Source organism: Mytilus galloprovincialis, chromosome 1 (assembly GCF_965363235.1).
Source record: "Mytilus galloprovincialis chromosome 1, xbMytGall1.hap1.1, whole genome shotgun sequence".
NCBI classification, from domain to species: Eukaryota; Metazoa; Mollusca; class Bivalvia; order Mytilida; family Mytilidae; genus Mytilus; species Mytilus galloprovincialis.
In genome coordinates this window covers 75,990,232-76,014,881 of record NC_134838.1, presented here as the reverse complement: position 1 = coordinate 76,014,881, position 24,650 = coordinate 75,990,232, and the positions used below count along the sequence as shown (strand labels likewise).

The 24,650-nt window shown below is 32.3% G+C and overlaps 1 protein-coding gene across 1 annotated transcript in view; it reads right to left on the bottom strand.

The window, feature by feature from the left end:
* Positions 1 to 4,602: 4,602 nt before the first annotated feature.
* LOC143084005 (FRAS1-related extracellular matrix protein 1-like) overlaps positions 4,603 to 24,650 on the bottom strand; it is a 37,884-nt gene continuing 17,836 nt past the window's right edge. Inside the window, exons 2-10 of the mRNA XM_076260415.1 lie at positions 18,398 to 20,619; positions 13,398 to 16,001; positions 12,507 to 12,709; positions 9,258 to 9,407; positions 8,541 to 8,647; positions 7,124 to 7,381; positions 6,779 to 6,941; positions 6,041 to 6,214; positions 4,603 to 5,108 (exon numbers count right to left, since the gene is read on the bottom strand). Of these exons, the coding sequence (XP_076116530.1) occupies positions 4,831 to 5,108; positions 6,041 to 6,214; positions 6,779 to 6,941; positions 7,124 to 7,381; positions 8,541 to 8,647; positions 9,258 to 9,407; positions 12,507 to 12,709; positions 13,398 to 16,001; positions 18,398 to 20,619 (6,159 nt within the window). The 3' untranslated portion in view covers positions 4,603 to 4,830. The remainder of the gene's footprint in view (positions 5,109 to 6,040; positions 6,215 to 6,778; positions 6,942 to 7,123; positions 7,382 to 8,540; positions 8,648 to 9,257; positions 9,408 to 12,506; positions 12,710 to 13,397; positions 16,002 to 18,397; positions 20,620 to 24,650) is intronic.

The following is a 24,650-nucleotide window of genomic DNA, read 5'->3' as shown; positions in this document are numbered from 1 at the left end:
TATTTGCTCATTTAAAATAGGTGGTATAAAGGAGATCAATTGTGAAAAGTGAGTCAACTGATTTCTGTCATATCTTAGTTTTAGTTCAAGGAAGGATTTGCTGCTTTGATTTTAAAGACGTACTAAAGAACTTCTATTTAGTCAATTTAATCAATTGTTAAAAGGATACCAATTAAAGTAATTGTATAGAACAACTATTTTAAACGATGTAATAACATAAATGGTACCAATCTTAACGCACCAGATACGTAAATTGACTTATTTGAGTCAATTACATCATTATTGAATCAATATTGTTATTTGGATAGTATTTTAACCATGTCAAATGGCCTTAATCATGCAAGGGCAGAAATAGTGTTTGGTTTGGTTAATATAATAAGGTTTAATTGTTTTGACGTTCTTAGTATGAGTGTCCATTGGACTTTGTTTGTAAGTGCTGATTTCCAAATAGTTCAGGTAATCATAATTTATGATCTCAAATTAAAAAATATATCAACGGAATCATTTCAGAAACCCCTTCTTCACTTTGATAACAATAAACTCATCATATATACTGGGATACAGAACTTGTTTCGAAAAAAAGAAAGATAATATACCAAGGGGACATTCAAAACAGAAACCGACAACGCAATGGCGTGAAAACGAAAACGAATTACAGCGAAAAGACAAACAATCTAAAAAAACACTAAATAGAAAACTAAAGACTGAGTGACACGAACGTCTTGTTGTTGTTGTGTTGTGTTGTGTTGTGTTGCACAATCTTTTCATTCAGAAATTGAGAATCTGTGTTTTCCTTTACTGTTGTTTGTTCTACTGCTTTCTTCCCGGAATGATATTGACTATAGGCCACCCAGGATCTTCTTAATGTGGTACATAACACTACAGAGATATAACTCTATAAACATTAGCTGAATGTTAACTAATTAATTAATCACGTTGTATTGTTAAGGAAATATTAAGCTTCCCAATGATCAAAATTAGTTTTTGTCAAACTGCTATATATCCAAAGATTTTTTTCCGAGATAGCGTGTGGTTCAAAGTTTTTGAAATTTTCATATATTTGTCAAAGTGTCAAAGTCAATATTTTATCAAAATTTTATGAAAATCAAACGAGCCAAACTTATTCTAGTCAGGGTGTTTGGTACCACCTTAATCGATTTATGAAATTTAAATATCAATAAACCACGGTTTTCTAAATTAAAATTTTCGACTCTTCTCTTTTAAATTAAAATATTAATTTTTGCAGGAGATGGTAAATTACAAAGTAAGCAAACACCATTTGAAAAGGTCCACTCATTTTCCATAACTATAGATTTTCATTTTTTTTTATATATTGTGCTCTTACTTATCTGCCCCAGGTACTTTGTAAGTTGGTGGGGACTTTAAGGGCTTACAATACACACATTTCCAGAACTGACATGGCTTCCAAAACGGTCATATATTCCGGACAAAAAATTAATTTTGTCCGGACAATGTCCGTCTGGGATATGCATGAAACAGTCATCTTCTTTTCAAGACACGGTCATTTTAACATAATTTACCTGAAACTATTAAATCAAGCGTTCAAAGTGGTTGAAATCATCCCTTCGTAACTTTTACGGACGCCATCACAAGTAAGTTGCTGTTTCACAGATGACGTCGGATATCTTCCAATTGTCATAACTACCACCCCGTCCCCTTTTCCATGACTGTGATTACCGAATTAAACTTATCACTGGGTTTGTACTTGTATGATCATCACGACAGGTGCCACATATGGAGCAGTATCTGCCTAACCTTCCGGATTCCTGAGAGCACCCCGATGTTTTAGGGGGGATTCGTGTTGACCAGTCTTTAGTTTTTCTATATACTGTAGTTTATCAGTTTGATTTTGCTTTGTCAATTAATTTCTTGACTTATGAGTTTGTTTGAACACTTTGGTATATTTCGTTTTTCTCTGTACGAGTTAACGAGTGGATAGCCATTATGTTTGTTTAACTTGTTGTTATTACTTTATTAAGTTCATATGTTGGGTTACTCTCTCACTGATGACGTTTGCAACAAATTGTCATATATAATAGTATACAAAGAAAAAAATTAAAACACTAATTCTGTTTTATTATCATTACAAAATAATTAAGCAAAATGAGTCATATTTACTATTGCTTACAAACTCAACAACAGAAACAGATGATGATATTTATACAAATGATAATAATCCCGATCTTTCATTCAATTTTGAAATGAATCAAACACGAAAAATTTAATCCATGTTAAAAAGACAAAAAAGTCTATTGTATAGAAATACAATACGACATTACTTGTGCAATTTAGATATCTTCCTATTCAAGTTGTAGGAAAATGACTATGAGTTAAATAGCAAATTTATATTCCAGTCATGAACAAAAGCGTAGTTTCAATCATAACTATTCAACGGGCTACATCTAAGGTAAAAACCTCTCTAACTGATCAAGGCGAGATTCATTTCAGGTGATTATATGGAAGATGAAACTCTCAATTGTAAAATACACTTCATCATTAGGTGAGTGCTTTGTCATTGGACATAGTTTCAAAGCGAAATAAGACAAAAGTTTAACACAAAACGTCTCAAAGTATACAATTTCTGAATTGGAAATCCATAAAATTAGTTTTAGCCTGTCTTTATGTTGTATACTATTGAATGTTTAAATATTTCACATTACTTACCATTCATAGTTAAGTTATAGAAATTATCCCACCACTTTTGTTATGTTTGCTTTTGCAAATCCTTAATACTAAGCACTTGCAGAATTTTGATATGTAAATATGAACTTAACCTTATCGAAAAGAATACATATTTCAGTTGTTTCAATAACTACTTACCAGTTACTAGTATACGGATAATGTGTTTTAAAATCACCAAACGTATATACTTTACATTATACCATTTGTATGCAATTAAATCACACGACAAGTATAACTTATAGTCATCACGATGATATTTAATTCCAGGAAACACACAATTGACTTAAATTTTTTTACCAAACTTAACCATTTTAATATCTACGAAAGCAAAATTCATTTCTATTCGTATTTTTAAGAAACAAGCGGTTATGATTATACGAAGATCTTTTGTATTTATTTATGTCCCAAAATTCGTAAATACCTTATTTTCTCATTGCCAAATGCATATATTAAAAATCTTCTACCGACTGTAACTTTTACTACTGCCCTAAAAAAAAACTAATATGTAATGCATGACCACAGTAAAAATCGACTTTTAAGCAAGTCTTCATGCAAAAGTGTGTGAATTAAGGACAGAACATGTGTTCTTAGCACAAAAATGCATAAAACATAAAAAAGACAAGCAAATCGTCTCCAAAATACAAATAAGTAAACAAAACCAAAATGCAAAAGCAATACAATTTACTTTCCATGAATAAGTTTGTTTGTGTTACGAGATCATTACATAATATGCTGAAAAACTTACTTTACGATTTTTTTTTGAGATACCAAGTTTTCCCTGATTAACATTTACTGCTGGCATGAAAAAAACAAATGTGAGTATTAACCTATAGACTTATGATAAACGTTTAAATCTGCAATAAATCAACATTATTGCAGACCTCTTAGAAATAAACGCAATTTATGAATGATTTGGTTAAGCAAAGGGAAGTTCCGATATACTGAGTTCGCATACTGTTGATTTTGTTATAAAATATATAACAAATTGTTACCAAACAACTATGAGTGCTGTGTAAAAAACTTGATATCTCACGTCAGCTATATTATACTATATCTATGTAATAGGTCACCAATCAATCAATCAATTTATTGAACAGTTTAAGTGTTAAGAAAGAAGAAATACAACTTTATAGTATATTGCCTCTTACGTTTAAGTTGTGGTATAAATGTTTCTTTCAAAGTATGATGCATATTCTAACCTCAATTCTTAAGATATGAGTTTTTCTCAAGTCGCTTGTGTTTTTCCTCTAATGAAATAGGAGCGGATAACAAGTAGATAATCATTGTACTGCCAAGCTTTATTCATTTATGATGTCAATTTTTTTTTTTAATTTATGATGTCAATTTTTTTTTCCATTTATGATGTCATTTTGTTCAATAGTAATGGAGAAATGTTTGATAAACATTTTTAAGTTCATTGAACATCGATATTGCAAAAATGAATTTCAAGCTATGTACAAATAAGAAGTAGGTGTCTGATGAAACCGAAAAATGTTCAGTACCTCGTCACTTTCCAGCTGCTGACAAAGATTTCTATGCATTAATATCAGAGTTTAGTTTCACTGAAAAATATTTTGGATGAACAGAAGGTCAAGGTAATGTAATACACCCCCAGTATTTGAGTGGGGATATAATTTTATAAGTAAAATAAGTGATTATCAATATAAACATGATGTATATATAATATATAATTAACAAAAACAGTATCACAATCGACATGCCCTTATGTTTTACTTTGGTAATTATCAACATCTTATATTCATTTTCTAAAGCTACATGTAAGTTAATTGTACATATTATATACATTACTATTGTTTATAATTGTACCCTTTTGTCCGTTGCAAATAAAACAACTATCACATATACCAGTCATACAATCAATAATAATACAAGTCTATACATATAAATAATATTTTTGTTTTGCTTTTTGTAAAATGATATTTTACAGCATTAGCATACATTGTCTTGTAATTTAAATATAGTTTAATCTTAATATAAATATAGGTTTCTCGTCAGCACTAAGTCTTTCGTCGGAGGAGACACATCAGCACAATCATGTGACGTCACAACCTTTGTAGTGCCAACAACGGCACTTATTAAAATCTTCAACACTTCTTTCATAAATGTTTAGAAGAATCTTGAATACTTGTGCCTCCTTCTTGAACGCGATCGTTTTGTTTTTATTGATTTAGTGTTTGGAATTCCTTCACATATAAACCTTTTGGTGGTTGTATCACATCGTTTATTTCGCCAGGTTTGGTTTTTGCCAACTTGGACACAATGTTTATTCACGTTTCGACCACGTGTATTTGGTTGTTTTCTCCCCCAGTTGGCAAAAGTGCCATCGCCGTACGGCTCGTTATTGAGGTACTTCCAAGCCATGGGCTTTTCCTTGTTGGTTAAACCTAAAAACGAAGTAAATGAGGAATCCATAATTAAAGTAATACTATAAAATATGTACAGTCGTTAAAACTTGATTGCAGTTTTGACAAAAAATAATTTCAAATTGTACTGGACTTACTAAGTTCTATTTAAAACAATTTTGCCGATTATTCTCTTTTAGATAAGATAAGGTGTATATATTGTTCATTGAGTACTTAGAACAAGTACGACTATACCTTTATTATGTTGATATTTGCTGTTTATCTTGATAAAAAAGTGTTTTTTATCTTTATTCTATATTTGTGTTTTCCTCGGTGGAATAAAAAGAGTGTTGCAACATTTTCCCTCTTGTTGGTTGGAATATGTAGACTTTTTGTGAGTGTTTACATTTACAATATATAGATAAGCAAAGGGTAATATTGTGCACCCGCGAAACTAGTTTTATTCCGCCACATATTATGTATGTAGCTTTTGCCATCGTATTTTGCAATATTGTACTTTAATGAGTCTGCTTTTTAGTTTAGTACAGTATTCTTTTTTACATCTAACAAAAGACAATTAATAAACATATCGTTAGTAACAAAGAGAGGTAATCTCTTTCCGATTAAAAGAAAGATAGTTTAGCCGTGCATGTGTTCAATCTCTTGTACTACGCAATTGTTCTGGAAACTCAAAGGGATACGGATTTACTCTTCCATAGAAATCAAACAATCTACCAAACATTCTTTAATCGTTTTTCTACACCTACATTTTTGCAATTTTTTTTATCCTTTTTGCATATTCTTTTCTCTCTTAATGACTTCTTTGCCACTAGGTGTACATTTTAAACCGTCTTTCTTTTCATTTTTTTTTATCAATTCATCTTTTCTCATTTTAAACGTACTATTATTTATTAAAAATAACGTGCCTTTCCCCCTTCAAATTAATAACGACGAAACCAAACAGACCGACTTACCTATCCAAAACGATTTTTTCTTTGCAAGATTAACTAAGAAGTCAAAATGTTCCTTTGATCGTACTGATGTCACAGTGGATTTCATTGACGATTTTGCCTCACATTTATACTGAGCAGCATTCCATGTAAGCCTCTCGTTTACGAAAGTATAGCATCTGCCATCAAAATGTGTACCTGAATATAAAAGATATTTATCAGTATAGATCATTAAAAGTTTCGAATGCGTTTTATTTTAAGTTGGCCTGAAGATATTTTTTCTAACGAGGGTAATAAATAACCACAAACATTTACACATACAGAAGGAATAGTTAGGCAATATCTTGACTATTACATTAAAAAATAAAAAAAAAAATGTTATCGATCGGTCACTTACTTTTTTCCGAAATGTCAACAAGAATTTAACTGATAAGTCTGTCAGAGAATTGTGTTAAAAGAATGCAAAACTACAAAAAAACAGTCTTCCTTTCATCCTTTTTCACAACATATTGAAATATAAAAACTATCTTACTTAAAATTTGATTGTGGTACACGCTATAGAAGTATGTTAAATGATTAGACATATGTTTTTTTGTAAATTTTTTGTTGATTTTCTATTATAGAAAGCAAATTGCATTATTTTATTTGAGTGCTTTTTGTGGGTTTCAAATCTTTAAGACGTTAATGTTATTTGAACTTATTTGGTTGTTATCTAATTCTTATTGAAGTTTACCTTAAATATTCCTTTATATTCATGCTCACCTTGATTACACAGTTCAGTGTCCGATCTACTGTCCGCTTGTTGTTCTTCTTTGCTATCTGACGTCCATTTCTTCCACTGACCACTATCACATATGTACATTTGTTGTGAATACATATCAAAATGTAGTAGTCCTTTTGTTGTTGAGGTACACTCTTGTGGTGCCTGCAATAGAAAGATTGACCGAATTTTTTAACTTTTACAGTATTTAAATGACCAAAATTAAAAACTTGTTCAGTACTTAAATGGAGAGTGTCCCGTTATTTAATATGGCCTACCTACTTATCAAATGTGCTTAAAAATGTGATGATGTTTTTTGAAAAAAATTCTTCAATTGCATATATTACCTGTATGTTCACTACAGGTGGAAGCTTTTTTCTCTTCTTTTTCTTGTTCCGTCGCCTTTTCTTTCCATTTCTCTTTCTCTTTCTGTTCTTTCTTCCTCTCTTTTTTGATCGTTTACGTTTAGCTGCATTTACGTCAGACGTTTTGTTTATGTTAGCATCATCACTAGAGGGAGCTTTTGGTATTGATTTCTTCCCAGGTTCAGTGTTGTAAGTATTGTCTATTGGGTTACCCGACTTGAACAGATGTGAAGAAGGTCGCTGTTTTATAAAAAAAAGAATAAATTAAAACCACACAAAAAGGAACGAATTCATAAGCAGCTAAAACAATAGAATTTGTTTTCAAGAATTATACTAACGATTACGAATTTATAAAGTTTCCGCTACCGATGATCAAAAGATTACTTTTTCAGAAACTGAAAATTTGTGATAATGGAAAACAGCTAAATGTTCGTATGTTTATTTTTTAAATAGGAAAAAAAATGTGAATGATATGGTTAATAATTTTAAGGCATAACTCCTGTTAAAATAATGCTAGATATTCTATATTAGACATTTTTCCTACTCGTGTGATGCTTTATAGAAAGCAGTTCTAGAAGTATGTATTAACATGTATGTTCCAAATTCAAGTTCTCTTGGAGAATTTGTACATCTTATACCGGTATTTCTGAACAATATACTCATGTTGAACTTTACTCACATATAGTTAATTATAAAGTTTACTTTTAATTTTTTTTAAAATTTATGTAAATTAATGTAAGCCTGTGATTGTTTATATGTAATTATACAGTCCAAAATAAAGGCAACAGTTGTATACCGCTGTTCAAAAGACATTAAATGATTAAAAGAAAACAAATTTGGGTTACAAACTAAACCAAGAGAAACACAACAATATAATAGTTAAACAACGGAACAACAGAAACACTGGATATGCAAAAAAACAAAAATCAGCTCTGGTCGTTGAAACGATGTTCATGCCCTTTTGTAAGAAAACCGAATATAATAAAGAGGGATGTTTGCTGTCGTGTGAGTTGAAGCCAGACGCATATATAATCGTTATTAAGAATCTGGTAAGAAAATCATCATTAGCGTTAGTCTTTGTGTCCAATTTAAGTATTGTAGGCAAAGTTTTATATACAGTTTTAATTCAAACAACATGTGGACATTGTATGTTTTCAATAATTGTACCTTGTGAAGCTATGTGTTTTAGTATTGAACGAATTAATTTCACATCAGCGTCTCTTTTCAAAAAGATAAAAACAAGAACTATAAGTTTCATAGAAATGAACTTGTGGACTGCGTTAATTACATGAGTAGTTTTTCTTCTTTGATAGCAAACAAATCACGCAATTCGTTTGTCTTTGAGCACTAATGTGATAAATGTAAAGAAAAACAGTTAAAGCACTAAAATATAGCTTACCTTTATAAACGTATCTGTATTTCCATTGGCAGGTAATAGAAGATCATCAATGTCAACTAACTCTGTTTGATCTTTGGATATCATTCCAAGGTATTGTGGGCATTCGCCTTAAAACAAATATTAAAATATATGATCCCTTAGTACATGATATTTACAGGAAAATTATATATCTTATCATAATCATATCATTTCAATATACTGTCACTTTTTATTAATAATAATTATATTCTGATAATTTCAATTATTTTTACTCCGTAACGCAAAGTTGACTTTAGGCGGTTGATTTTGATACTCCTTTGGCACCACTTTGATAACGGTGCTCCGTATATTTATCTATGTATTTGTCTATTGCAAACTTTGCCTCCGAGTGTTGAAGCTGAATGTTGATCAACAGACTTGATTTTTAAACGAACCAATTTAAGCATGTTTAAAATTAATCTAAAGTATAAAATAAGCGCTATATTTTACGTTTGTTTTTTAAACTTAATTAAACAGACACACATAGGGAAACACTATTCAAAAACAGGAAACATTTAAAACCTTGACAACGAAAGATGCGTGATTCTGAACAAAAATTTCAAACTGCAAAGTCTATGTATAATACGATGTATACTGGGTGCATAAAAATGAGTTGTTTGTCATAAATCGAACTAACGCGAAAATTTATAATGATTCGTTGTTTTCGTTTCAAAAAGTAAACAAAGTAAAGACACTTACCACTCTCAGCATTAATTATTCGTACTGTAACACGATCCTTCTCTCCTAGAATGGCATTGACAGGTTCCTCAAGAACTATTCGGAATTTTTCATTTATCTCCAGTAGTCCATCGTCGGGAATTCTGACATCCCATACGGCTTGTGCTTGACCTGAAAAATATAAATGTTCAGTTTAAAGATATATCCTTATGTTGTTGACATTTTCTGACTGTTTAGATTTTCTATAAAAGATCCCGATAAATATGCATCTGGGTGACACAAAAATAACAAATAAGTTGTACTTTTTCATTTGAAAAACTGACGGAAATGTTTTTAAAATGCCAAATTATCTTAAATTTTACGACCTTATTTAGCGGTATACTACGGTTGCCTTTATTAACCAGGTTCTAGTATAGTACTTGTTCTCATATTATTTACATATGGCATTTGAAACAAATAGAAATAGTAAGATCAACCTGATTAATTAAACGGAATAAAGGTTCCTGTAGATTTAGTGAAATCACTTCTTAACGTTGGAAGGTTGAACAACGTTTCCCGCCATATCCCAATGCAGTGTTACAAAGGCAGCTACTTTGACAAAACAATTTTGCGTGATCTATTTCGTGTTGAAACGACAAAACATTTGTAGTGTTAACTCATTCGATTTATCATATTGACCAGTGTTTCTTATTTCAGACTTTAAGTATAAAAAAGAAGATTTGGTATGATTACAAGAAACTAACTGACACATACATTATCAACTTAAGGTCGTCGTACGGCCTTAAAAAATGAGCAAAGCCAATATCGTATAGTCAGCTACAAAAGACCCCGATATAACAAATGTAAAATAATTCAAACGAGAAAACTAACGCCTTTTAATTCATGTATAAAATAAGTTCTCAATCCGTACACATCCAACATCAAAGACCTGCTTTATTACGAAACCATTTAAACCCATCTTATTAGTAATTTAAGGATTGTGGATACTTATTATCGGTTACCTCCCCTGAAACTGTATTGACTCCAATGACCTGCTTATTTTCCATTTTATATTATCATTAAGGTCTTTCCTCTCCGCGAGGAAAGACCTTATTGTTTTTCTCCTGTTTTTTTTTGTTTTTTTTCATCCAGCATTTGTTTAACATGGCCTCCCCTCGTTTCTATTGGAGTTATCAAGACCAAACATGGACCATCGGTAGACCTCATCATGAAGTATTACCAGACGAGGCTGTGTAGGATTTCATCATCCCCTTTAGAAGTTATCTCCCTTTTATTGGTTTTTTTCGACATCCCCCCCTCGTTGTTTTTGAAGATATCATGACCTTATTTGGACAATAGTTAGATCTCATCATGATGTGTTACCATATGAGGCTGCTAAGAATTTCATCATTCCCTATGAGAGTTATGTCCCCTTGAAGCAATTTCTTTCTTTTACATTTTTCTCAAAAAGTATTCAAGATAGAATCCATTTGAAAACGGCAACATGTACAAGACCAGATGGAAATGTTAATTAACATATACAATCATTTTGTTGTTAACCCTTATAAGGAGTTATTTCCCTTGAAAAAATATACACAATTTTTTTTAAATTGTATCTCGAGAACCAGAAGTCGTAAAGACTTGGGACCTACACCAATAATCTTAAGTTCATGTGACCTTTAATTTGCACCCAAGGTCAAAGGTCACCGAGTGCAAAAAAAATTACGCTGCAATTTCAAGCTTTCATATTAAGAAAACGATAAGAGTTTGCTGCATACTTACAGCGTATAAAATGTTCCTCTCAACGAGCTCTACATTTTATACACTGAGCTCAAATGAGTCCGACTGTCTGTTCAAAAGTTACGACGGGATGATTCTTAAAAGTATATAGTATTGTGTGTATATCTTTTTAAAGGTAACAGATATCAACCTACTATAAACTGCAAAGATGATCAGTAGTTCAAGACCTTCAATTTGAGGTCAATGTCAGGTCATGATGAAATTTCACCTTGACCTTCACATTATACTATGACCTTGACCTTATGATATTTGAAAGGTCAAGTGGTCCTGAGTTGAATGGTGATAGTCCCATGTCTCTACGACTTCCGGTTCTCAAGTTTTGTATTGCATCATATATTTGATGATTAATTGTGACCTTGGTGAACTTTGAAATTGTCCCAATTCTTTTTCTATAATGTTGTCTTTCCACTGTAGATCATTTATCATTTAACAGATTTGAGATATCTATTGTCGTTTTAGAGATAATACAGTTTGAAGTTTTACGAGCGGGGGCATGTATATCTGAATCATCAAGAGCTTACCACTTAAAATGTTTTAGAAATTGAAGAGGTTGACATAGTTATATGTTTGACCAAATACCAAAAACATTCCATGGAAAAAAACACCAAAAAATCAATTTGAAATTTTCAAGTTTTGCATTGACTTTGTCAGTTTCATAACTTCTATTTATATATAGTTGAAATTGCATCATTATTTGCACTTTGTCAAATGGGGTCATCTGATATATCAAATTGAAGGTCTTAATAAACTCTACTTAAAAATGAAAAATTTAAACCCCCTTTTCATCCCAGGGGGACGGGTTGGGTCATTTAGTGCAAACATTCAAATTTCTCAGATGGTAAGGTTGTCGCATATCAAATGAAAGAACATAAAGCGTACATTTCAAATTTCAAATTGACGTCTCCCAAAAATTGGTTGGATGGGGTCATTGAGTGCAAAAAATAAATTTTCTTTTAAGAAAGGGTTGTTGTATATCAAATGAAAGGTCATGATATGTAGATTTGAAATATCAAATTCCCGACCTCCAAAAATTAGTTGGATAGGGTTATTAAGTGCAAAAATCAAACTTTCTAGAACATAGCGTTGTCGCATATCAAATGAAAGCTCATCTACTCTATGTTACATATTTCATAATTCCGATCTCAAAAATGTAGGCGGATGAGGTCATTAAGTGTTAAAAGCGAAAAGTTTCAGAAGGTATGCTTGTCGTATATCAAACGAAAGGTCGTACAAAGTACATTACGAAAACATCACTTTTACAGGAAAGACCTTTCAATTGTTTTACAAACAATTGAGATACTAGTTATGTCATTTGTTGTTCGGTTGCGATTGTCTTATTAATGAGTTCAACATTCAGTTATTCTCCTTTTTATCAAAGTTTTGTCTACAGATATAATTCAATATTTAGCAGAATAATAGATATTTCATAATCCATTATCATTTATATTATATTGCCATACTGTAATTCTACAATGTAATTTATAAATTTACCTGGATTAAACTGCACTTGCTCGGCAGTGCTTGGAACAAAGTCAACACCCTCTGTTGCCGACATTTCCTTTATAGATACTCGAACAAAAGCCAGGTTGTCTAGAGCACCTTTCCTACGGAGCTTAACACTCAGTGTACCAACATTTTCACACACCACCAGGTCTTTCTTTTCAAATTCAATAATAGACCAGCTAACTTGAAACCTGTGGAAAAAAAAATTATGAATATGATTTTTAGTGATTTCTATAAAAAAAAGTAGTAAAACAATAACAACGATTTGCAGGCTCAAAAATATTACCCATACTTAAACAGCGAATATTCATGTTGACAGCATGGAGTTTTACAAGTACAAAGTATTTGATTGTTGTTAAAAAATGAACAGAACATTTTGTAGATAAAAGGTTAAAAGGTTGACGGTTTCTATTAAATGTTTTACAACGCTCTTCATGTTATTGTGTGATTTTGCATAAGAAATGTACATTTTTTTTAATCTTGTGTGGTACAGATGATCTTCAGGTGTTTTAACTTTTGATGCTCTGTCTCTTTTGTTCGATCGATTTCACTGAACGATGAATATTGCATGAAACATGTGCGCTAGATATTTTTTCATCGATTTTCTTAATGCTTGAATGGCAGTTTGTCTGGCTTTTCAGATTGCTGGATGTAGTCATGAAATCGTGACCATTTAGTAAAACATGCCATCGGATCATCAAAATGATAGATTTTACCCTTACCACATTATCATAAATTTTATAGTCTAAATGAGTTTTTTGCACTTTTTTTTTTTATTTTGAGTGACAACCTTGTTGACGTACACTTCATATATCTTATTTTCCATATTCACTGAACTCAATAAATTTTCCTACACAAAAGGTCCTCAATGGTACTTACTTTATCTCGTTCAAACTATTTCCTCTGCTGTCTAATACTTTAAATATGAAGCTGTCGCGTACACTTGATTCCTTATTATTAGTCAGTACATACAGCAGGCTGTTCTCATCCAGATCTTTCTGTGTGAATCGTCGTCTTACAAATCGCTTTGTTGCTACGTTCTGGATGTGACCAAACATAGGACGCTTTACAATAATGTACATCAGTCTGCTATTGTCAGTATCAGAGTCCACTGCTTTCAAATTACGACTTGATAGTCTAAAGCCATATTTGTTTTGCCCAAAATACTCCAATGTTTCAGGTGGATTATTAACGATTAGTTTTGGAGCATCATTTACAGTTGGGTTTATAAATATACTACATATGACAGGATTTGTTTGAAGAGTATCATTCAGCAAGAATCCTGTATGGCGACCATCAGATATGCTGAATAAAAAGTTGTCCAGTCCAGTAAATGAAATATCACTTTCATATGTCATGTAACCTAAATCAATATCCCTCTGTGTAAAACTTTTCGTCTCGACAAGTCCTCCCTTGTACAAATGACCATAAGTTGGAGGTTTAGCAAGAAGGTATGTTACATTCATACTAGGTGTATCTGGATCTTCTGCTAACAGATGCCCAGAATTTAAAACAATGTCACTTCCCTGTGATACTTCAATGAGACTGTGGGCTTTCAACGATGGTAGAACTCTATCAAGTGGTTCTATTTCAATTTGAAATACACCATCTTTCGCTTGACTTAAACCATTTGTAACAGTAAAGGAAAACGAATCCTTTGTTTTTTCACCCTTTTTCAAATGATTATAAACAATTTTCCGTGAGGCAATATCCAATTGTGTAAAACTGGTTATACTCAGTAAAGGCTTGTAAACATTTTCAATTTGTCCATGTTTTGGTGGTTTAATAATAGCAAAAACTATTTCTTCAGGTTTGGTAGATTCATCAGAAGCGCTTAGGTTAGAAGATGTTATTGGAGTCCTTTCTCCTTCCCTTACTTCTAATCCTTTGTTTAAAAGGGCTAGATTTGCTTTCTGTGAATTTCTAATTCTTATTTCAAATGTTTCAATATGTCTCTTATTTCTACCATCAGACAATAGGAAGCGAAAGCTGTCTGTTTCAGAGTTTCCCATTCTTCTCGTATGCACGTACCTAATACGATTCATATTAATTTCATACTGTGTAAAGTTAGATCCAACTGGAAGGTCCTTACATTCTGATATACGTGCTGGGATGTAAGGATCAGAACAAAATTGTAACGAACCTTTCGTAGGAACAGAGGTAACAATATAATAAACCTCGTTTTCGCTGTTATCAGGATCAGTCGATTGCAATACAACACTTGATATCATAGCATAGTCTCCATATTCTAATTGAAGACCAGCATTTTTGGTTATTTCTGGTCTTTCATCATTCAATGGATTAACAGATATATTACAAAGGCGTTTAACTTCGTGCCGTCCATCTGAAACAGTGACGGCAAACCTATCATGAAAGTTTTCTGAATTATCATGTTTGTATTTAAGACGTAATCCTGAATGTAATTCTTCTAAACTGAAATCCTGTATTTCTGCCTCGACATCCCCACGACGTGTTCTAATCATTGCAACAATATTTCCATGTTCTGGGGGTTGCGATATTGCAAAATTTAACTTATCTTTTGGCATATCCATGTCTACTGCATCTACCATAGATTTGTCCATCATCATGCTATCGCCTTCATTAAGACTAAAGTCATGCAACATGACTGTTGGCTCTTCGTCATTTTGAGGTAGTATTCGAATGCCAAACATTTTAACCGGGGATCTATGGTTTCCATCTGTGGCATAGACCTCCAAGTCATCGTAAACTGGTTCCACACCTTTATGAGTTGCTTGTACATAGTTAACTGAATTATCTATTATGTCTTGTAAACGGAATGTTGCAATTCGTATGCCTCTATTTGGTTTTTCAGATCCTGGAGTGGGTTTTATATTCTCAATATATCCCCACTGTGGTTGACGAACAATCATAAACTGTATTTCCTCTGGTGCAGTATCAGGATCTTTTGCTGTAATGATATCTGGAGTTAATGTTATACTACCTCCTTCTTTAACAGAGACCTCCCTTCCTGTTATAATTGTTGGTTTAGAGTTATCAATTGGTGTTATAGTTATATTTAAATCATACACAGGTAGGTCTGCTGTTGCCAGGTAATTCTGGTCTGATACAATAAAAGTCACACTATCCTTCATTATTGCTGTTCCTATTTCACCTGCTGTATGTATATACTTAACAATCTCATCTTTGACGTTCTTCTGTGTAAACTTTGTTGCTGGTCGGTTGTTCAGCTGCATTACACCATGTTTCGGTTGTTTGATAATCAGAAAAACTAACTTCTTATCATCAGTGTCTACATCAGTAGCTGACAATACAGAAGAGGTAATCAGCGCTTCAGAACCTTCAGAAACTATAAGCCTCGGTCTCAGATTCTTTCCAAGCTGTGGGCTTTCATCATCAAGAGGCACTATGTCAACGGTCATAACTTTAGTAGCTCTATTGATTCCATCAGACAATGAGAGTGTGAACGTATCCAAAACAACGTCGGACCCATCGTTTACATACCTGTAATATACAATAAGGATCTACTAGTACTTTGAAATAAAATAAAAATAAAAAGCAAGAGGACTGTACGCATTAATAACTGGTGTGTTTTCAATTGTGTATTGCAGTATTTTCAACTGGTCAAAGTTTTAAACTTTTTCAATAAAGAAAAAGGTCAGAAAACTATCCGAAAAACAAAATTTTCGTGTCACGTCAGATGTCTTTTACAAACATTTCAACAATGTGTGTGTTCATTTTAGTATGCCTTAAGAATATGTAAAAATTATATAATGTTCTTTTTCAATGATCCATAAACCTCTTAAATACTTTTTGCCAAGATCGAATTCAGTCAAGAATGTTGTACAAAATGATGATTTAGACGAGAATTCCGTGCACAGACAAATTATTTTGTAATTGTAAAAATGTCAGGAAATGTTTTTCTTTCATTAGATTAATTATCATTTACAAATTACTTTAAACATAGAGTAATAATTAATGATCAGAAAACGCAACCTATGAACATCATGCCATTCCTTGTTTCTTTCAGGCTACGTCAATATTTACAAAGCATAAAGCTAACAAGAATATCATAAGTTGGAGCCTGTGAATAGAATGGCTTTAAATACTTACGGCATGGTGAAAGTTTGATTATGTGGTATTTTTGTTTGTTTTAGATGTTTCATTGAAAGAATATTACATCAGATATTGATTTAGTTATTACTGTGGAAGGCAAAAGAGACGTATTTTTACGATTATAAAACATCAAAAGATAGTTAATACTGGTGTTCATTTCAAACTTCAACGGAGTCAACTTCAAAGAATTTTGCTTTGGTCAGGAAAAGTCATTAAATATAATTTCTTGTAGTTTTTTCTCTTTTGTCTGTTACCGTTTCTATAGTAAAATCTAAGCATTTTCTTGTACAATTAAGTTGGATAATTCTTTCAGATTAGCAAGATAACCTCAATAAATGCTTTAGCATTAAACTGCTTTAGATGAAAGCTTTTCCAACTATCAATTCTGAATAATACAATTATTGAAAGAATATGTCACTTACATTTCATTATAGGTGGCACGGTAGTATACGTATAGTTTAAAATTAAAAAAAAAACACGTTTTAAGTTTCATGTGTCCGAAGCGCTTTTCATGATGTACATCAATTAGGAACGCCCCAAACAGAATATGTACAAGCCAAGTATGTTTAAGAACGAACAGCTGAAGAGCTAAATAACCAAAGAGGACCTAAAAAGTTCAATTTTGCCTCAGGGAGCTTAAACGTAGTAAGCCTTTTAAAAATCAAGTAGTAAAATGTGTATTCATAGTACATTTATTTCAGTAGAATCAAGTTTTTGTGATATTTAAGATATACAAAACTATTGTTGATCCTTCTTCGTCAATTTATCATATGAAAAATAAATACTAGTAATTAAAAAATAAAGAAAGAACCTCGTTATTGCAGATAAAGCCAAAACATTTCCAGCAACGCTTCCTGTTATTAAACCCTGTCTATTAAGTTTAAATCATCATTATAAATACAAACGTATCCTATGGAATGTACTTTAATTGCAATGTTAAAAATTATTTAAACTGATATAAATCTAAAATTATTTTGATTTTATAAATTGATAATAATTAACTTTCTCGATGATAAATTTGGTGCCAATTCAGAAATTCCCCATTCAGACCTGACAAATGATTTCTCTTCACTATTAAATCTTTAACTGATAATTTCTATTTTTCATGTGTGAGGTTTATCTTTAAATATTTATTAAGTCACTGATGGGAATTAATCTTTTGCTTTTATAAAACAACAAATCATAAGTAAAATATACGGCTATATTTTATCAAGAAAAATCTCAGTTTATATTTATTACTTTAAGACTTTACAATAACTTACATCTATTCATGTAATCAGAGATCATTCCACACGTTAAAGATAATGGTATGCAACTTGATTTGATCATGTAACTTTTACTTGGATTGTTACCAAAATTATCTTTGTAGTACCTTATCCTTATAAATCATCTTTCGTAATTCATGTCTCATTTTATATTAATGAATGTTTTGTTTTCTATGTCTTTATCTATGTTTGCTTTGTTTTATTTTTGCATTCATGGTCTCGTTTTGCCTGTCCAATTTTCTGAATTGACAGCGCATCCTTACGTCATTCATCAACTAAATTATCATTATTCAAATAAAATTGAGAATGGAAATAGGGAATACATCAAAACGAAAAGTACCCGATTAAAAAGCAAATATTAACCGAAAGCCATCAATGGGTCTTCAACATAGCGAGAAAATCTAGCACCCGAGGGCGTGCCTCAGCTGTCCCTAAACACAAATTTGTAATGTTTAGTGATAATGGATAAGACAGGATAAATGTCTACATAGATGTATATATGTTTTTCAAATCACATACCTGATACGTTTTTTCTTGAGATCTTTCGAGTTAAAAGTACTGTCAACTTTCATGATATCACCAGCTTTCTGTAGGACACCAAACGATGGAGTAGCTTCGACGATGAAAAACAAGTCATTTGATCTCGTATCAACATCTATTGCTGATAGATGGTCTGTTGTTATTCCCAGAATTCCACCTTCTTCGACCAAAAGTTTAGACGTTACAAAAGTCGGAGCTTTATCATTAACAGGTTGAACATCGATGTCAAAGTACTGACCAAGGACCCGGTTTCCACTGGCATCCTGTACAGTATAAACAAATCTTACTAGTCTAGCACCTGGCCCGATATCAGTTAATGGAGGCATATAAGCAATTTTCATGTGATTGATGTCCTCTTGTTTAAAGGTACGTATCTCTTTTTGTGATTGGTCTTTTGATACCATTGACATATTGTGAGTTGCTATTAACCGACCAGCATCTTCGTTTCCTCTATTAGAAACAAAATAAGGTGGTGCTGTAATTATATAGGTCAACTGGTTGTCATCAGTTTCTTTGTCTGTGTACTGTAATTCTGCTTTAGTAATATACGCAATGTCATTTTCTAGCACATGCATCAAGCGGGTGGCATCCGGAGAAAGTTCTGGTGGATTTTCATTTACTTGGTTAATTGTGATATGGAAAGTTTCGACATTTGATTTATTAGGTGGTTCGTGTTGATCCCGTAATCTAAACTGAAATGAATCGATGAACATCTCTCGGCCAAAATGACGATAATAAATAGCACCACGTCTAAGGTCATGTTGAGAAAATCTTGTTACACGAGTTCCTGTCTCAGCTACATGAACTCGGCGTAATATTTCCCCAGCTTCAGGTGGATGAACGATAACGAAAATAATATTGGTATCAACAGTATCGACATCATGTGCTTTTAGTATATCAGTGTTTAACTGCTTGATCCCTCCTTTGTTTAATTCTAAACCCATATTATTTACTACATATGGTGCTGAATCATCACGTGGTATCACTGTTATGGGAAAATTTGTAAGAACCGTATTAATACCGTCACTGATCCGGAGGTCTATACGGTCTTTAGTCGTTTCACTATCGTCATGGATGTAAATCACCGATTTTCGCTGCAAATCTTCTACTGAAAAATATAGTGATTGTTTGCTATTAACCTCAATGCGACCGTGTAAAAGGCCTCCCGTTACATATAGTCGAACTTTATTCAAATTATTTCTATCAACTATACGTAAGTTATCTTGAGTTATTGTTCGAGATTGGCCTTCAAGTATTATTAAACCACTATTTCTCGACACTTTTGGTGCTGACGTTGCAGATGACCTCACAGCTATGTGTAAAAATATCGATTGGCTATGAGCAAAATGACTATCAAATACGGTAAAGCCGACTTTATAGATTCTTTGTTCCAGATAACTAACACCCGGTGGTTGGTATGCAATTCGTTCATTTTCGATATCGGTCTGTTGGAATGACGTAATAGGCGTTGTATGATCATCTAAATTTACGAAATAACCTTCGTTTTCTCCGGGAGGATGACTTATATTGTATACAAGTTTGGAATTTGGCGTCTCGTAATCTTCTGCAAATATAACTCCTGGAATAATTGAAGATAAAACAAATTCGTCTACATCCATCATGTAAAGGCTACGATGTGAAGATGTTGGGGGGAAATTTGGTTGCACATCTTTTATATAAACCGGAAGAAAGAAATTTTCTATATTTGGTTCATTGCTTGTTAGTGAGTCATAATGCTCAATTTTAAGAGGAATGTAATCAACGTCTGGACTGTGAGGTTTTAAATGCTGGTAATGAAGTTGCGAGAGTAAAAATTCATGACATGATTTTTTGAAAGTGTCCACAGGGTCACGTGAGTTTCCCATTATAAGTTGACCTGCTATTGGCCATACCGTTCGATGACGTGAGAATGAAACGCTGCATGACGTATTCGGAAAATGTTTAATATTAAATCCTAACACTGTTGAGTCGATAGTGTTCGATATTGCTTTTGCCTCTGGAACTACTACAGACCGAAGTCCACGAGTCCTCACTAAATCGTTTGTAGAATTTAAAATTCGTACATTCACATAAAAGTTTTCGATTAATGTGGAGTATTTTGTAAATTTGTAAGCACGAAATTTGATCTGGTCTTCTGATAGTAATGGTGATCCAGAATGGAAATATTCAACGGTAGATGGTGGAAAGTCACAATCAAATATCTGTAAAGATAAAAAGAAAATCTTGAAAACATATTACCTCGGTAAAGTTATGTTTTACTCAAAATACGTGATTCTAGAATGGTGACAAACTGTTGATCGTGTGATGAGGCATTTTAGATGCAGAGATGTGTATTTGACTTCAAGTGGGCAATCTTTTAATCTTAAAGTCGAGAACCTAGTTTATTTTTTTTTTAAAATGAATCCTGCTTAACACTAGACCTACATCAAAAGCGAAATTTGAAATGAACTGGCTCAGTCCATAGGGAGACAACATACCCGATCACATTAGTCAGACAAAATACCAAATGCAAAGTATGTTTCTTGAATGTGCTCGGCATCAAATTGAGCCCAGGTTGCTTAAGACGAAACCAATAGGTAATTGCTCGTATTGCTTAGTATCTGGTTTTCTATGTTGTGATTTATAAACTGTTGTGTGTCTTTTGATCGTTTTTAAGTATTTGACCATTGTTTTGTCAATTTTGATTTCGACTGTATGAATGTCCCGTTGGTATCTGTCAGGTTCTTTTTGGCGTTATTGCCATAAATTTTGGACGGACTAGCAGATGGACAGACGGACAAATCTATATCATAATTCAGTCTATGATTGAAGAGCGCGAAAAAAATGGCCAATCTATCTCATTAGAAATATTACGTATATTTAACATCAGAACATTCAAATCAGAACTGAAAGTCAAATATCAAGAAATCGATAGCATCCCCTGGAAGGTATCAAATTTTTCCAAAGATTATCTGAGTGTAATTTTACAATAATTTGACAAAATTATTTAAATACTTTGACCTGTCAACAAATCAAATGAAACCTAATACATTTTTTGTCAATTTTTAAGAAAACCTAAAACGTATAAAGGTAATATTGTAACAACACCATTTATTATATCGGTATAGTATAGTAGTAGCTTTTAAATAGAGTTTATTAACAAGAAATTTGAATTTAATTTATGTAGTTTTTTTTGCTTTTTAAAGTGTGCTTATCAAAATAAGAAATATATGTCAAAATCATTCGACATCATTCCATAGAGATCAAAGGAACATTACATTAATGGAGACCTCTTTATATTTATACAACTGAATTATTATCTGTTTATCTGTAATTGAAAATAATTTATTGTCCAGAAGAAGAAGGTAGCGTGCAAAACACTTAATAGTCTGTGTGGTATCTTCTGCCTGGCTCGTGTCGGTAATAACAACATGCTTAATAATTAATCATTTTATTGCTTTTCGGAATATTGTTTTGATGCTAACTTATCGAATATAATATGCATATGTCCACAATAAAAAAAGACACTACATTTGCAAATGTCATGCAGAAACACAATTTTAAATGTTAAATTTCAAACATTCAGCCATTATTTCTAGAATGTACATGCAGCAACAAATTTTGAAAGAACTGGAGCTAGAACTTCGAAAAATAGATGATTGTTCAAATGTGTTTTCTTTCTACCGACCGTGCGAGGGCTGTTTAGCTAGTCAATGTCGTTACAGACCCCATCATGATGTATTTTCTTATGAACATTAATTGTTGATTTTGGAACAAGCATAGAATATGAGAAAGAAGTCAAAATACTTTTACAATATTGATGAAAAAGATGGCGTTAAAAACTCCAATGTTGGACACTGATCAACTATTCTTTCTTCGGCTTATAACTGACAGCACATTTCAACAATGTTGTCAGGGAGCAAAGAAAGTTCACTCAAATGTTAAATGGTGCAGATGAAAACATAGTGTTTATTTTACAACTGTCAATGCATCAATGAAAGAAAACAGCAATTGGAAAGATAACAGAATTCTTCTTCTGAAAAAAATTTGACAGCGCGGAATTAATTGAACACTTTAAAGCAGACGATGAAGAAACCGTATACCTGTTAATTAATACCTGTAGGCACGAACATATCAAAGAAGACATAGAACTTTGACAAATGAATTAATGTAGCATCAATTCATTAAATAGTTTCTCCAGAAGTTTTCTACTTATTGAACGCTTTAGCTGATGAATGACGGCAAAATTCCAAGTTTTGCTTTTTTTTTGTAAGATTTCTTCTTTAGGCGGAACTAATAAAAAGCAGGATTGTGAACAAAAAGCTAAAAGGGATATCATAATGAGCTCATTAACACATTGTTCGTTTGCTAATAATTGCTTTCTCTGAAGCAAAGATTTTTTTGGGGGAAAATACTGGCGTTGTGATATAACAAGCTTGGTGACCGATATCCTTCAGACATATATATCTTTAAATCGTAAATGTGAAAAACAATGATGTAATGCTAAATACCAAGTTAAACTTTGAAGATCTTTTAAAATTGATGTAAATACTCCACAGATAAAATGTCAGGTCCAAGCAATCGATACAATACGGATCGATGTCAATGAAGAAGTAACAAACTAATGCATTTAGAAGGTAAAACGTGGAGTGTGGTATTTTGACAGGTTAATGATTATGGTAATTGGCGTAGATTGAATATAGCGATAAAAATGCATGAAATTAAAAGATAAAGAAATCATTTGATAAAGATTGAAGTGTGTATACTGATAAACACTCGATTGACGAATTGAAGACTTGCTGTATGTTGAGATTTTAAAAGCAAAATAAACTTGGTTCTCGAGTATTGTAGCATGCTAGCCATCAACATCACAAAAAATCCTGATCTTGCAAAGAAAATACAGATTAGACTAATAAATATCAGTTCCGTTTACAACTAAAGTGTCGGGTTTTTTCTAGGTCTGCAAAATATCCGATCAAGATGATAGCGGAGATTTATCGAGTTAACAGTTCGATAGTAACACTCAACGCTACACGCGAGAGCGCAAAGAAAAGAAAAAAAAAGAATTTAATAAAAATAGAACATTTTAACATTTTAGATGACTTTTAATGCCTGAATAAAATGTTTCAGGTTGATCTTAAGTATAGTTTTATAATTGTTTCACACATCGACTGAACATTGTATACATTAATGGAGACCCGTTCACTATAAGTTTTTATTTCTTAATCTTTTGTTGTTTGGTTTTTGTACACATCTATATATTTTGAAATTGCTGACTATATTGTTGTAACGCTGGTTTGTTTTGATTGTCAGGTTTGTCAATTGACTTATTGCCATTCATATATTCAACGTCTGTTTTACGTGATTTCAAATCGTGAAAATAGAATTGTGTCTGCCGCTTTTATATTGATTGCCAGCATTACTTGGCTTTATATGGGTTAGCCATAACACGGAATCTGGACTCTACCTTAATTTATCTAGTGCTATAGATCCCTTCTGATATCGGGATTCTTGCTTGAAATAATGATGCCCTGGGCACCAATGCATCTGTAGAACCCGTGTTATTACCCTATAATGGTTATCGCCATTTTCTGACTCCCCCTCATTCTTTCTTTTTATTAGATGGGAGTCCTTTATAATAATCATGTCCGCAACACTGTGTCACATATTCGATATTGAGATCATTTGAAGAAAGGTCTTGATTTATACATTGCATAGGTTTAACCTAAGAATTATGTATAAAAACTCTTCTCAGACGGACTATTCCTAGACGATTCAGTTATACAATAAAATAATATTTTTTCGTGAAAAGAGCACGTGGAATCCTACCAGAAAACAATCCTATATCTAATTCGCAGAAACCCATTTTCATCAAAGATATATTGGCATCATTTTGTATATCTAAAATCGATTTTTACATATATCCCTATTGGTAAATCAATTTTTCCCCAAATTAAGTTAAGAGGGGGGTGGGGGCGTCAGTGAAAAAACTATGTGAATTAAGTTTTTTATCCTACATTAAACTTTTGATGTCGTCCCTAAAGGCAACAGTGTATACCGCTGTTCAATAGTCATACATCGATAAAACGAAAGAAAATCCGAATAAAAACCAAAATCCGAGGGAAAGACAGCGCTATAAAGGAAAAAACAACGGAACAACAGAAATACTTTACTGCTGCAAAAACCAAACGCCAGCAAACCAGTCCGTCAACAATTAAGTGCTCTTCAATACAGTGCAAGATAACAGCACAAC